Genomic DNA, 13,486 nt, shown 5'->3' with positions numbered 1-13,486 from the left:
TCGACACTGGCTCTCAAGCACAGGCCCGTTGTCAGGTTCTCGTAGGGTAGTGCGGGTGGTACAAAAACGGAAGCTGTAACTTGGGAGACTGAAATACAGATCCTGTCGTCTGTTTGCGTCAAAGCTTCTGAATAGATTTTAAAATACAATAATATGTTTATCTAATTTTCTCAATATAAATTCTGTGAGAGTTGACTGTGTGGAGAAATAGGTGGACTGAATGAATAACGCTTGGGACTTGCCTCTCTTCCCAGAGTTTAAGTATAACTGAAAAGGTTATGGACTGCTGGTTAAAATTTTATTATAAAATAGTGTTAATTATTTTAATATTGTTTGTCTTTTGCATTTAATAATTTTAAAGCAGGCAATTTTCAGCTATTTTCTCTCCTGTTAAATTGTTCTAACACTATATGAATTTACATAATTTAGCAATTCTTTGCTAACTGGTACGCTTAACTGAATATTTTGTGTTGAGTTTATTAGCCCTCTTGAATGCACACTTTGTAACGTGTGGGTGTATGACTCCAGGTAAATATTTGATGATAGTAACACTGGTTTGTGTAAATGACAACTGTCTCTCTTCAAGGCGCGATGACCCTTACTGGAGCGAGAATAAGAAGCTGTCTCTGGATACGGACACGCGGTTCGGCCACGGCTCCGACTACTCTCGCCCGCAGAACAGGTTCAACGACTTCGATCACCGAGAGAGGGGCAGGTTTCCTGAGAGCTCAGCGGTGCGGTCTTCGTCTTTTGAAAGGTAGATACGTTGAGATTTGTCGTATTTGATAAACGAGCCTTGCTAGCGGTAACGTTGGTTCTGAGTTAAAATCTTAATTCAGAAGTACAAGTCAGAACTGAAGGTTGGAAGCAAATTTGTATGTTTGTTGGGGTTTTGTGCTTGCTAATGGGCATGGGATTCGGTATTTGAAATGCGCTAAATAGGTCGCCATAACAGGGTGAAGCAGGCTGGCTTGATCATCTTTTAAGACTGAGTGGGAGCCGTGCCCAACACTGGTATATGCTGTCGGTGGACACCGTTAGGTGTGGATGCGCCTCAGTTGTAGGGTAAAACACTTCTTCCGGTGGGGAGTAACTTGAGGAGTTGATGTAATTTCTCCTTGCTGCTAAAAATCCAACCTGTATGGCAGACATTTAGCTCAATTTAAAAGAATTATTATAATCAATAATTGTAGCTTTTTTGGTGGTTTTGCCTTAAGTTAATTTGTAAGAAGGCATTAGCCTTGTGGATTAATGCAAATTAAGTTAAAAATAAGGCCAAGTAAATACTTACGACCCATGTTGTTTGTCTGGAACAATCAATAGGCGAGAACGTTTCGTCGGGCAGAGTGAAGGGAAGAAGGCGCGTCCTGCTGGGCGGAGAGAAGACGCAGGCTATGAGAGGTACCCCAAAACTTTCAGTGATTCCAGAAGAAACGAGCCTCCGCCAAGAAACGAACTCAGAGAAACAGACAGGCGGGAAGTGAGAGGGGAACGAGACGAGAGGAGAACTGTGATCCTTCATGACAGGCCTGATGTCGCTCACCCCAGACATCCCCGGGAAGCAGGGCCCAACCCTCCTAGACCCAGCAGCTGGAAGGGTGATGGAGGCCTGGCCACCGACAAGCGGGAAACAAGGTACCCATGTAGTTTTGTGGTAATTGTTGGGTGGTGCCGTTGAGTCAATTCTGACTCATTGAGTCAATTCTGACTCGTCGCAGCCCCGTGTGTGACAGAGTAGAACTGCTCCATACGTTTTTCTTGGCTGTGATCTTTACATAAGCAGATCGCCTGGTCTTTCTCCCATGGAGCTGCTGGGTGGGTTAGAACCACCAACCTTTTGGTTAGCAGCCAGTCATTTAATTGAATGCCTAGCTAGTGGTTTATAATGCATTTGGGCTAAAAAAAAAAAAAAAAATAAGTGATAAAATTATGTTCACGTATGTATTTGTGTTTTAACAGAGTCGATAGGCCAGAGCGCTCTGGGAGAGAAGTGTCGGGACACAGCGTGAGAAGTGCCCCCACTGGGAATCGTAGTAATGCCCCCGGCTACGGGAACAGAGAAGGGGACAGAGGAGTCATCACAGACCGGGGGAGCGGGACACAGGTGGGCGCCTAGGGGCGTTTATTGTCAGCTCTTTAGAGATAAATGTAGATGACTTAGGATGTGCTCCAGAGAGAGTGTGTCATTTTGACGTGGCCTAGTTAGATTAGAATTACTGAGAGATTAATTTTTTAAAAAGATTTTAATAGTTCTCATCTTTTACCATGAGTAGGTGAGTATCAGTGGTCCAAAGAAGTAGGACACTATCTCTGAAAGACTTGTCCCATTTTAATCAAACTTCCTGCTGAAATTTGAGACTTGTTCTATTTGGTAGATGATTCTTCCTAGTGGTGACTTTGGTTTTATTTCTTTTTATGAAATTGAGGCTTTCGGGCTGGCTGGGAAATCCTCAGCGCCACTTGTGTTTCCCACTCACTTCCTCCTTTTGTTACACAACACTGTTCTCTGTGAGCTCATTAACTAGCTTAAGGTATAGCACTGAAATAAGACTTCTTTGTTTGCTTTCATTCCTAAAGTAGGTAAGTGTAATCTTTTCGGTAGAACTGTTTTATAACTCTTGTGATGCTTCGTTGACTTCAGTATTTTCTAAGTCAGTGAGCCTGGACAGAGGAAAGCATTTTCATCTCTTAAGAAAGTCAAATGAACAAAAATATTTTGCCTAATTTAAAAGCCATCTACTGATGGCATACTGGCGTATGAGTTGACAGTAGCACAGATCGAGTATGCTCTTTGCTGAAGTTAGAGCGCGTGTCTGTTCTTTATCCCTGTACTCTGGTGCCGTGTTTTACATTGGAATATGTATTAGGTTTTGTAACAACGTATTTGACCAGAAAATTTTTTAATCTGTTGACATTCTAGCTGATACCAATATACTCTTCATGTCACTCAGCTTATGAAGCAGATCTGGGCCTGGTGGCGTTCTCAGTTTTCATGTCTGATAAGTAGCAATGCTCAGTAGATCCGTTCATGGAGCTGTTTACCCTGAACAGAACTTTGAAGACTGAGCGTATAAGCAGATACTTTGCCTCGTTTAGAAAGTTTCCCACGAAGGAGGTCCCGTGTCTTCCCTTGACGACTCTCCTTGTTTCCCTGTTGGTCTGTAAGTTGTGCCGGTGTTCCGCCGAAGCCGCTCCGTGGGGTGCCCTCAGCTTCGTTTCCTGTAGGCGACGTGCCGCAGCTCTTGACTCTTCTGTCCTTGGATCCTCAGTTGTATGTCTTCTTTCTTCCTGTTGACTGCTCCTTCTTTCAGGGTCACGGATAGAGGACCTTGTAAGAGCCGTGGCACTGTTGTTGCTGTTGGGGGCCGTCGAGTCCACTTTGACTCATTGCGACCCCATGCAGCAGAGGAGAACTGCCTCATAGGGTTTGCTAGGCTGTCATCTTTACAGGAAGGAGCCCTGGTGGTGCAGAGGTTAAAGCACTCGGCTGCTAACTGAAGGGTTGGCAGTTTGTACCCACCAGCTGCTCCGTGGGAGAAAGATGTGGCAGTGTGCGTCCGTAAAGATTACAGCCTTGGAAACCCTACGGGACAGTTCTCCTCAGCCCTGTAGAGTCGCTGTGAGTTGGAACTGACTCGACAGCAACAGGTTAATCTTTATGGGAGGAGATCAGCAGGCCTTTCTCCTGCGGAGCTGTGGGGTGGGTCCACACTGCCCCCTTGTGGTTGGCGGCCAAGCGCTTAACCGTGGCACTGTCGTGGCTCCTTGGCGCACCAACTAATACTACATAAAAGAAGACGACCCCTCCTGTTGCTGTGCCTGTTTGCTTGGTGTCCTAACGGGTGGATCAGATACCCCATTCTGATTTGTCTTAAGGTTTTGACCTCTGACTGTGCCTCTTTACCTATATATAGATTTGAGAAGTTTGAAATACTCGAGGGAGAAAAAGTAGGTGGGTGCTAGAAAGTATAGAAATAGAAATGATAGTGCTGCCCCGTTTCCCCCTTACCCCACCCTGATGCCCGAGTAGCTGCTCACCACAGAGTGGACAGGAACCCTTCCACATGGTATTGCATTGCTCATCCTTTCTCTTCTCAGATATTATCAATTTGGTTCTGACATTAAAGCACATCAACGTAAGTAAATTGGTATGAGACTGATGGTGTCACGAATTTTCTTTTAATACGCCATTCTTCAGCACTATCCTGAAGAACGACATGTGGTTGAACGTCATGGACGGGACACAAGCGGACCAAGGAAAGAATGGCACGGTCCACCTTCTCAAGGGCCTGGATACCACGATGCAAGGCGGATGGGTGATGGCCGGGCGGGGACAGGCGTGATAAGCCAGCACGCAAGGTGAGTGGCTCATCAGTTGAGACTTGAGCCAGCACACACCCAACCTTTATTCTTTCCTTAAAGGTCATCATAGCTTCTCAGGGATTAGATTCGCAACTAGGGACACCAAGGTCTGCCCACGCATTTCCCCGTATTAACTCAGAATTTCCAGGAGATACAGTCCTCACTGTGAACTAGTTGCTTGCCATTCTGGCATATAGATGTACATACAGGTGTGTGTGTGCCTCAGAATCTGGTAGATAATGAACATTATCATGTTGGAATCCTCGTTTTGTTCATATCCATCATTCCCAAAATTCTTGGAAAGGCAGAAGACACAGAAAGCATGTTGTCTCTGCCGTCAAACTTGAGTGTTTAGTAAACTCGTGCCTGTACCACGTCATCACTCATCCTGTCTTTGATTTTTAAAGGTCACTGAAGACTTGTTTCTTGATAAGTGTAGATTCTTTTATTAGTTCTCGGGCTCCTTCGTGGTTAAGTAGCATTGTACACTGTTGCTTTTCCTTTTTTGGAAACACTGTCTTGTTTTCCGAGGCACTGTAATTTTCTGTCTTAGTGATTTCTTTTGTTGGCGTCTTCAGATGACTGAGCTTTAGACACCACCTTTATTCTGAGCTCTGTGGCTCATCTCCATGTAAATGCCCTGCTGTCTCCACAAGTTCAAGGTCACTCATTCTCCTTTCAAGGTCACTCATTCTCCTTTCAAGCTTTCCTGTCCCTTTTGTTGCCTCCGGTTGGGTTTGTGTTTGAAATATTGCTGTAGCACCCCCCCCGCCTTCTTTCCCGTTTCAGCTTCTATATGGTCTTCCCAAATTCGTCTTTCTCCTGCTCTATTATTCAGACTGTTCCTACATTTAACTGTTGAAACACCCTTTTTATGATACCATTTACTTGCTCCAAACCCAGAAACAGGCTGTCTAGTCCACAGGATCTAAGTTCCTCAGCCTGGCATGCACGCTTTTCCATTGTCTGGTTTTATTGTACCTGGACCATTTCACCGTGGGCTTTTATCCCGACCTGTTACAGGGTTTTTGTTCCGGTTTGTTTTGGTGGGTCCCCTTTTTCTGTGTCACTCACTAGCACTAGCATCGTACGTGACGATTCCAGGAATCCTTCTTGAGTGGCTTCCTCTGGGTCAGCGTTCGCAAGCTTTAGTGCACGCACAGTCACCTGGAGAGTTTGTGAAAACACAGGGTGCTTGGGGCCCCACCCCTAGACGTTCTCAGTGGTCTGAGGTGGGGGCTGAAGCCTTGCATTGCTGACACGTCCTAGGTGATGGCTGGTGTTGCTGATCTGGGGACCACCCTTTGAGTTCCGCTGTTATAGCCCATTCACGTCCACACCATTAAGCAGCGGCTCAGGGGGCGGGGGCCCCACCATTTGCCCGCTCTGTGACAGTGGCCACTCACTTCGCCTCCGGCTCTCAGTTTCTTCATCAGTGGAGGGTGGCTGAGGGCAGTGGTGGGTCCACGGTAGACCTTTCCCTTCCAGGTCGGAGACGCGGGCTTGATTCTCCAACAGCCCACCTCACGTGCAGCCACAAGCCATCTGTCAGCGGTGGCTTGTGTGCTGCTGTGATGCTAAACGTGTTTCAGCGGAGCTTCCAGGCTCAGACAGACTAGGAGGAGAGGCCTGGTGATCTCCTTCTGAAAATGAGCCAGTGAAAGCTCTTACGAGTCACGTGGTCCGATCCTGTTGTGCATGGGGTCACCATGAGTCAGGGGCTGACTAGACGGCCGCCAGCCACCAAGAAGTGTGGTTAGTAATAGTACATACCCCACAGGACTGTGAAAGGCATGAATTATATGATAATTGCTGTAATTATTCTTTTGTTCTCTGACATTTTTTTTTTTTTAAACCTTTTACAGTAACGCCTCCCCAATTAACAGAATTGTACAGATCGGTGGCAATTCCATGCCAAGAGGAAGTGGCTCCGGATTTAAGCCATTTAAGGGCGGACCTCCACGACGATTCTGAAAATCAGCTCTCTGCCATGGTTTCAAGATAATTTATTGAAATCTGTAAACTTTGACTTGACTACTTAATGAAGAGGACCTCTGACTTGCTTGAGAGTTCTGTCAGACTTTTCCTTTTTTCTTTTTTAAAATTTAACATGATTGCTTTTCTCAATTTTGGAGAAGATGTTTAAATAGTTCTGTTGTAACTTTTAATAGTTTTGTGTATCATTCAACTTTTTTTCTTTCAGCACCGAGACTCATTTGAAAAGATGGTTACGGAAACCATCTTGTTGAACGCTGTGTGAATATAAACGGTAGTTTGCATCCGTGTAGGCGTGATTTAATTTGCAGCACTAGCTCTGTGGTGTCAGGTTCTAGAGTTCCTTCTTGTCACCAAGCATTCTCAGCCTCCATTTTGAAGGCTGTCTAAGCTTCAAAAGTCTGCTGTCTAATTTTTAGAGAATAAGATTGTTCCTTGCATTTCTGAGTATTATGTAATATGTAACCTATTTTTGCAGAGGGTACTGTTACATTAAGTGCATCTGTGTATCCTGGTTAAAAAACAAATGTACTCTTTTTTGAAATAAACCTTCATATTCTGTATAGTTGCTGAAGTGTTGAGAACGTTTTTAATTGTATTTGAGCACCGGTTTTTAGCCGAGCGTAGCAGGACACTTGTTCAGGCTTACGTGGTATGAAGCCAGATGGTTTCAGGAGACCTTGGCCGTGAGGTCTGTGTCACTGAGGTCCTTAGCCTGAGTTGTGCAGGTGAGTGCGCTCTTGGGTAATCTGCACTGCGTGATGGCTAAGTTCCATCTCTGGGAATTGTGTGGGTACTGCTGTTTTCCACGTTCCCAACTATGCTGAGAAGTGGGGAAAAAAACCCAGGTTCTAGACTGGTGGATCAGCTGGGTTTTGTAAATCCTTGTACGAGGGAAGGCATTACTGTCTCTGTGAAAATAAAACCCCACACCTGCAAGTGTCTGTGTCTCTGTTGGCAGCGTTATAGGTGGTGGCGGCCTCGCAGCCTTTTGCGGAGTTAAGCCCGGAGTAACGGACGGGGTTTAGAGCTAGAAGGCAGGCCTTCTGTCTGTCTGTCTGTCTGCCTAGACAGTAAGTCTCACTTTGACTCTTCACCCCCGTAGTTGGGCGGCACACTCTTGATATGTTGGAGACTTCTGTGTTTTTTTTTTTAAAAAAGACATTTATTTTAGGAAAGCCCTTCAAGGTAAATTCAAGTATCACCTCTTTCCTGAAAATCTCCCGTGTCCCTTCATCTAAATCAGGGAAGAAGAATCGAAATGGTCTAGATTCTTGGTAAATTCCAGGACTCCCAACCGGTTCATTCTGGTTCAAACCGCTGCTGAGAATTTGCAACTCTAACGAGTTCCCAGGCGATGCTAATGCTGCTGTTTGGGGACCAGTTCTGAGAGCCACTAGTGACAGCGGAGGCTCTCAGCTTTTATCACATGTAAAAATCACCTGGGGATCTTGTTAAAATGTAGATTCTGATTCAGTTTATCTGGCGGTGGAAATGCAGATTCTCAAACCTGTTTGAACCCCTGGTGAATTCAGCAGCTTGTGTGTTGATCCAAAGCAGAAAGATGGGGGTAGGGAGTTGTTCTGGGGCCGTGCCTTGGATGTGAGGAGAAATCTCTAGAGAAGTTCAGCAAGTGTTTGTCGCTGGCTGGTGTGCTCACGCCATGTGAGGAGTGAGACTTCGAGGACTATGGGCAGCCAGCCCTGGCCTTTGGCGCTCTGGGGAGCCGGCACTTCCCGTACTGCTCTGGATTTCATAGCCTGTTCTGCCCTTCCCAACCCTACAGCTGTTGTGAGCAGGTGGTGTGTGCGTTCTACTCTCTCTCTGGATGCGTGCCTAATTCCCGGAATAATCCTAGCCATAGGAACAATTACTGTCCTGACCATTTTTCAGGTGAGGATCTGAGAAGTAACCTGTTCTTAAAAAATGAGATCTTTGATTTGCTCCAGTCAGCCTGTACTTAAACTCAAGGGTACAACAGCCTACAAACAGTGTAAGAAATTGTTCTGTTCCTCAGGTTGCCCCTAATAGCTTTTCCAAGTTCAGAAAACCTGACAGGCTACCTTGTGGCGTTGAGCTTGAGTAGCCCTCAAGGTTCAGGGGCACCAGCTCGCAGAGGCCTGGCTGGCTTGTGGCCAGTGGTAAAAACGAGACGTAGAGACTTCATAAAGGAGGACAGATGCCTGGAAGCCGAGAGAAAGGAGGAAGCTCTCTGTTCCCCGTGCCCTTGATGAGCAATCCACGTGCTTCGCCATAATGCTGTAGATTGCAGTGATTTGGGAGAAACGGCTTACAATGGCTCAAGAAAAGTAAGAGCCAGTCCTTAGTAAGCTTGGGGAAAGACAATGAAGTCAGAGAAACCACATATGCCAAAAATAGTTAGAAAAGAAAAAAGTCTAGAAATAGAAAAAATTACCAACCTCTTAAATACATGAAATAAAGACAAATTTTAAAAACCTCCTGCCTTTGTTTGTTTCCCTCCCTTAAAATTTAACCCAGCCTCAACAACTAAATACTTAACGGGATCCTTACCAGGAAAAGTACCTTCAATGTCAAATTACTTTTGCATTTTTCATAAAGAACCCCATCTAATCCAACTCATTACCTGAAGCATGGCTCTCTTACAGCCCCCATGAAGGCTGGGTTAGCATTACTCTCAGCACCTCCAATTTAACATGTTGAATTTTCCCTACAAACGAACACATCCACCCCAACGTTTAGTCACTTCAGATCAATGAGGCTGCCGAGATAACATTAACTTCTCTTCCCTGCATCCCTTAATGTGTATCATTCAACAACTACTCTTACTTTTACCTGAAACAAATTGGTTTTGGAATCCCAAAGTGTTTTCTACCAGATAAGCTTCTCTCTCCTTTCTCTCTCTGTCACAGCTCAGCTGTTCCAGCCCCTCCTAAGGAGCAGGTTTCATACCATTCATTTCGTCTGTGTGCTCTGTGCTGGATCACCTCAGCTTACCTACCGCTACACCTCACGGTTTTCTCTAGAAGGTGGACTCCTCAGACCGTTCATTTCGCCTGTGCACTCTGTGCTGGATCACCTCAGCTTACGTACCCCTACACCTCACAGTTTTCTCTAGAAGGCCGACTCCTCTGCCCTAATGTCTTCCATCTCTCTTAGAATCAGTCCAGTCTTTGGTGTCTAGATCTTGTCCTGCCCTTCTCCTTGCTCACTTTGTTCCAGTCACACTGGCCTCTTCCTTTTTCTTAAGCACATCATCCCACCTCAAGGCGTCCGTGCTTTATGGTTCTTCTGTCTGGAGTGCTTTTCCCCCAGGTATTCACGTGGCTCACTTCCTTCCAGGTTTTGCTGAAATGTCATTTTATCAGCGAGACCCTCCTTGATCTTATTTAAAACTGCAACCCCTCACCCTCCCTCCTTCCCCATCTGCCATCTATCTGTCTCTTCCCTCTGGAGTGCAAGCTCCAGGAGAGCAGGGATTTTCGTCTGTTCACGTCTGTATCCCCAGCACCTGGCCCTCAATATTTGCTGAATGAGCAAACGTGGAGGATTCAGAATTTCTATAGTAGGGGTTTAGGGGCAGCAGCCTGGCTGCAATGGGGGGCCTGGGCTTTGTATTGAAATTGCATTGGTATAACACACACACCCTTCTAAGATGGCATACTCAAGTGGGGTAACTTTGGGGTAGGGGGTATCTGGTGGAAAAGCGAGGGCTTGAAGAGGCCAAAGCCTTCTCCCAGGCCAGTCCCTGGTGCAGCCACCAGTGAGAATTGGGATCATTTAGGGACAGGCTGCCCAGAGCGCCCTGAGGGGGGATGCCCACCTCAGACAGGACATTAGCCATGAAGCCATCGCTGCTGCAGCTCCATGCTCAGTGAGGGTATGTTTTGCTTCCCACCTGGAATTGCCAACAGATTAAGAAAGTTAAGTATCAAGTCTGCTTGATAGTTAAATTTTCATAGGCTTGTTAGAGACTGACTGAGCCCATCAAAAGCTTAAACAATAGCCAAGTCATTTGGACAAAGACTGTTCTTTTTTTTCTCTCAAGTTTCTAGTGATATCAAAATACACTAAATATATTCATTAATTTACTTACCACACTGTGCCAGGCATTTGGGAGTTGAGAGAAAGGAGGAAAATGGGTCAGATAACTGACAAGTGCTTCTCTCAAGGATGTGGCAATATACTCTCAAGACTGAAAGTTTCAAAGAATTTTGATACCATAAAATAAGGAACAGTCCTCTAGTATCCTAGTTTTCCTACCATTACGTCACTGTTAGCTTCTTTAATGCCTCTCACTTTATTCCCCAAAGGATCTGCCGTCCTTGGCGTCTCAGTCCCAGCTCCCTGGCGTCTGGAAAGGCAATCTCGCAAGGTCTGCATCACCTTGTCTAATTTCACTCCCACCCTAGCACCAGGCCACATCAGGTGAGAGTGTCACGGGAAACCCTTCGCTCTGGGACACCTCACAGGTTGTTGTCTAAAGACCCTAGGCTGTGGAACGGGGAGGGGAGGGCCTCGAGAGCCCGTGGTGCCATTTCCTACACGTGTACAATTATGGGCAATTTATTTTACAATTGACAGGGCTGTTGTGAGGATTTAAGTGAGAAAATGTGTGAAATACCGAACCAATCCCATTCATTATTTCTCTTGTTCTAGCAAAGTCATGATTTTATGACAGAGAAAACCTCATTTGAAAAAGTCCCGGGAGAGAGAAGTGGACTGGTACAGGTGCCGACTGGGGAAATCAGGTCTTACCCCCACCCCCTCCGGCCAGAGGTCCCCCAGAGGTTTCAGATGTGCAGCCAGCCTTGAGAAGCCCTATAGAAGAGGTGTAGCTCAGAGCAGGTAAGACCAAATGCTCTTTGAAGAGCAGCTGGCAATCTTCTGGAAGCACAGCTGTCCTCATGACTGCTTCAACCCATTGTTTGAGCACAGGGAGACCTGTGAGAGCCGGAACTCAATGGACGGCTCGCACGCTTTCTGCCTTTACAGGGTCCGCCCATCGCTTTTCTACGGTTTTAGTGGAAAATATTTTTCTTGTCTGACAGGTTTCCGTTTTATACTGTATTTCAAACCTCATGTTTTTGCCAGTGCGATGAGATGCTCTGATTATTTTTCTGGTTAATGGATGATTAATTCCTTTACATGGTTAAAGTGCTGAGGGCGGAGGGAAGGGGGTCCCAGCATCACCGTTAGGAATTTGTGTACAGAGATTTCAGAACTGTACTGACTGAGCTGTGAAACGCTATGATTAACATTGTGTGCTGTTTAGATAAGCAGTGCTCCTTTGTTTTCTGTTAGAGGGGCACCTTTACAAAGGGTCTCAGCGGGTTGGAGCCTAGTACCGAGGTTAACAGACTAGATTGAGTTAGAAAATCTGGATTCGGATTCTGACTCTACTACCCAGGGCATATCATGTAAATTTTGTGGGCCCCAATTTCTTCGTCCATAGACTTATGAGCCTTCTGTTCCCGCTAGCTCTAACGTCCATTATAATAATTCGAAATTCACTCATATCTGATCATTGTAACCACCTGATCATTTTAACCAAACACAGGAAAGCGGAAGGGGAACCGATCTCGTCACACAACGAGGTAATGATGTGTCACGCATGTTAAATGTGAGTATGAGCATCGTGACAGAATATTTACGGAGCACTTACTATGTACTAGAAACACGGTGGCGCAGTGGTTGAGAGCTACAGCTGCTAACCCAAAAGGTCAGCAGTTCGGATCCACCAAGTGCTCCTTGCAAGCCCTATGGGGCAGTTCTACTCTGCCGAATAGTTTTTCTCACTATGAGTCGGAATCGACTCGACGGCCACGGGTTTGGGTTTTTTTTGGTTTTCACTATGCACTAGGCATTGTGGTGGGTAATTCACACACATTAACTCATTTAATTTCCACAACAAGCTTATGGTCTAGGTGTAGTTACTTCATAGATGTGGAAGCTAAGAAGCAGTTTGCCCCAAATCCTAATGTTATCCAGCGGTGGGACCAAACTTCAAACACAGGCATGTCCTCACAAGAATGTCATCATTCCATCCTCAGGGCATCCACGGGAAGTAATCACCAATGGCTTGTGCAGTGGGTTTGACACTGCAAACTATGTCTTCACACTCCCCCTCCTATAGGACAAAATTATTTTCAGTAATAATCATTCCCTTTACTCTTTAGTTTTAAAATAACTAACACTCCTCAGAAATGTAAGGACAACGTTACAAAGCACCCTTACATCAGAACAAGAATTACTGTTACATAGTGATTACTGCTAAGTCAGTTTGGCTTTACCTGACCTCTTCAAGGAGCCCTGGTGGCACAGTGGTTAAGAGCTTGTCTGCTAACCAAAAGGTCGGCAGTTGGAATCCACCAACTGCTCCTTGGAAACCCTCTGTCCTACAGGGTCACTAGGAGTGGGAATTGACTTGATAGCAACAGGTTTGTATACACCCAAGTGACCCCCACCATGGTCAAGATAAAGAATATTTCCATCACTAAAAGTTGTTGTTGACATCAGCCACGTATCTGGCCCCACGCAACCACTGATCAACTTCATGTTGCTAGAGATTTTCTCTTTCCTAGCATTTCATATACATGGGATCAAACGATAATGTCCTCTTTTGTGTCAGGCTTTTTTCATTCAGCAAAATCGTTTTGCAGTTCGGCCATGTTGCTGTCTATCAGCAGTTTCTTTTTTTGCTTTGTAAATATTCCATTGTATGGATAGACCACAATTTTTATGCATTCACCTGTTAGATGGAAATTTGAGTAGTTGACAGTTTTTGGCTATTACGAATAAAAGCTACTATGAATATTTGTGTACAAGTCTTTGCGTGGACATATGTTTTTGTTTTTCTTGAGTAAACATCTAGAAGTGGAATTGCTGGGTTATATAGTATGTTTAACATTACAAGAAACTTCCGAAGAGACTTCTGAAGTGGTTGTACCATTTTACATTCCCATCAGCAATGTTGAGTCCACCTTGCAGCATAGACTCAATACTTGGTATTGGCAATTTTTTAAATTTTAGCAGATGTGGAGTACTATCTCATTGTGATTTTACTTTGTATTTCCTGCTGACAGATGATGTCCCTCATGTTATTATGGGTTTACTGACCATTGATGTATCTTCATTTGTGAGGTATCTG

The 13,486-nt window shown here is 45.2% G+C and overlaps 1 protein-coding gene across 6 annotated transcripts in view; it reads left to right on the top strand.

Annotated features, from left to right (window-relative positions):
• The window catches only part of SLTM (SAFB like transcription modulator), a 40,949-nt gene extending 33,649 nt beyond the window's left edge, over nt 1–7,300 (top strand). For 4 of the 6 annotated variants that reach the window (XM_023729687.1, XM_023729685.1, XM_023729686.1 and 1 more), the window contains 5 exons: nt 587–757; nt 1,324–1,635; nt 1,960–2,104; nt 4,199–4,359; nt 6,228–6,920. In XM_023729687.1, the coding sequence (XP_023585455.1) occupies nt 587–757; nt 1,324–1,635; nt 1,960–2,104; nt 4,199–4,359; nt 6,228–6,336 (898 nt within the window). In that variant the 3' untranslated portion in view covers nt 6,337–6,920. Of the gene's footprint in view, nt 1–586; nt 758–1,323; nt 1,636–1,959; nt 2,105–4,198; nt 4,360–6,227 lie in introns of all 6 variants that reach the window. The other 2 variants (XM_004374615.2, XM_004374614.2) reach the window with 1 other exon arrangement.
• Nucleotides 7,301–13,486: the final 6,186 nt, after the last annotated feature.

The sequence above is a fragment of the Trichechus manatus genome, unplaced genomic scaffold (genome assembly GCF_000243295.1).
Source record: "Trichechus manatus latirostris isolate Lorelei unplaced genomic scaffold, TriManLat1.0 scaffold00030, whole genome shotgun sequence".
NCBI lineage: Eukaryota > Metazoa > Chordata > Mammalia > Sirenia > Trichechidae > Trichechus > Trichechus manatus.
The sequence above is the reverse complement of the archived record's forward strand: the minus strand, read 5'-3'. Positions and strand labels throughout refer to the sequence as shown.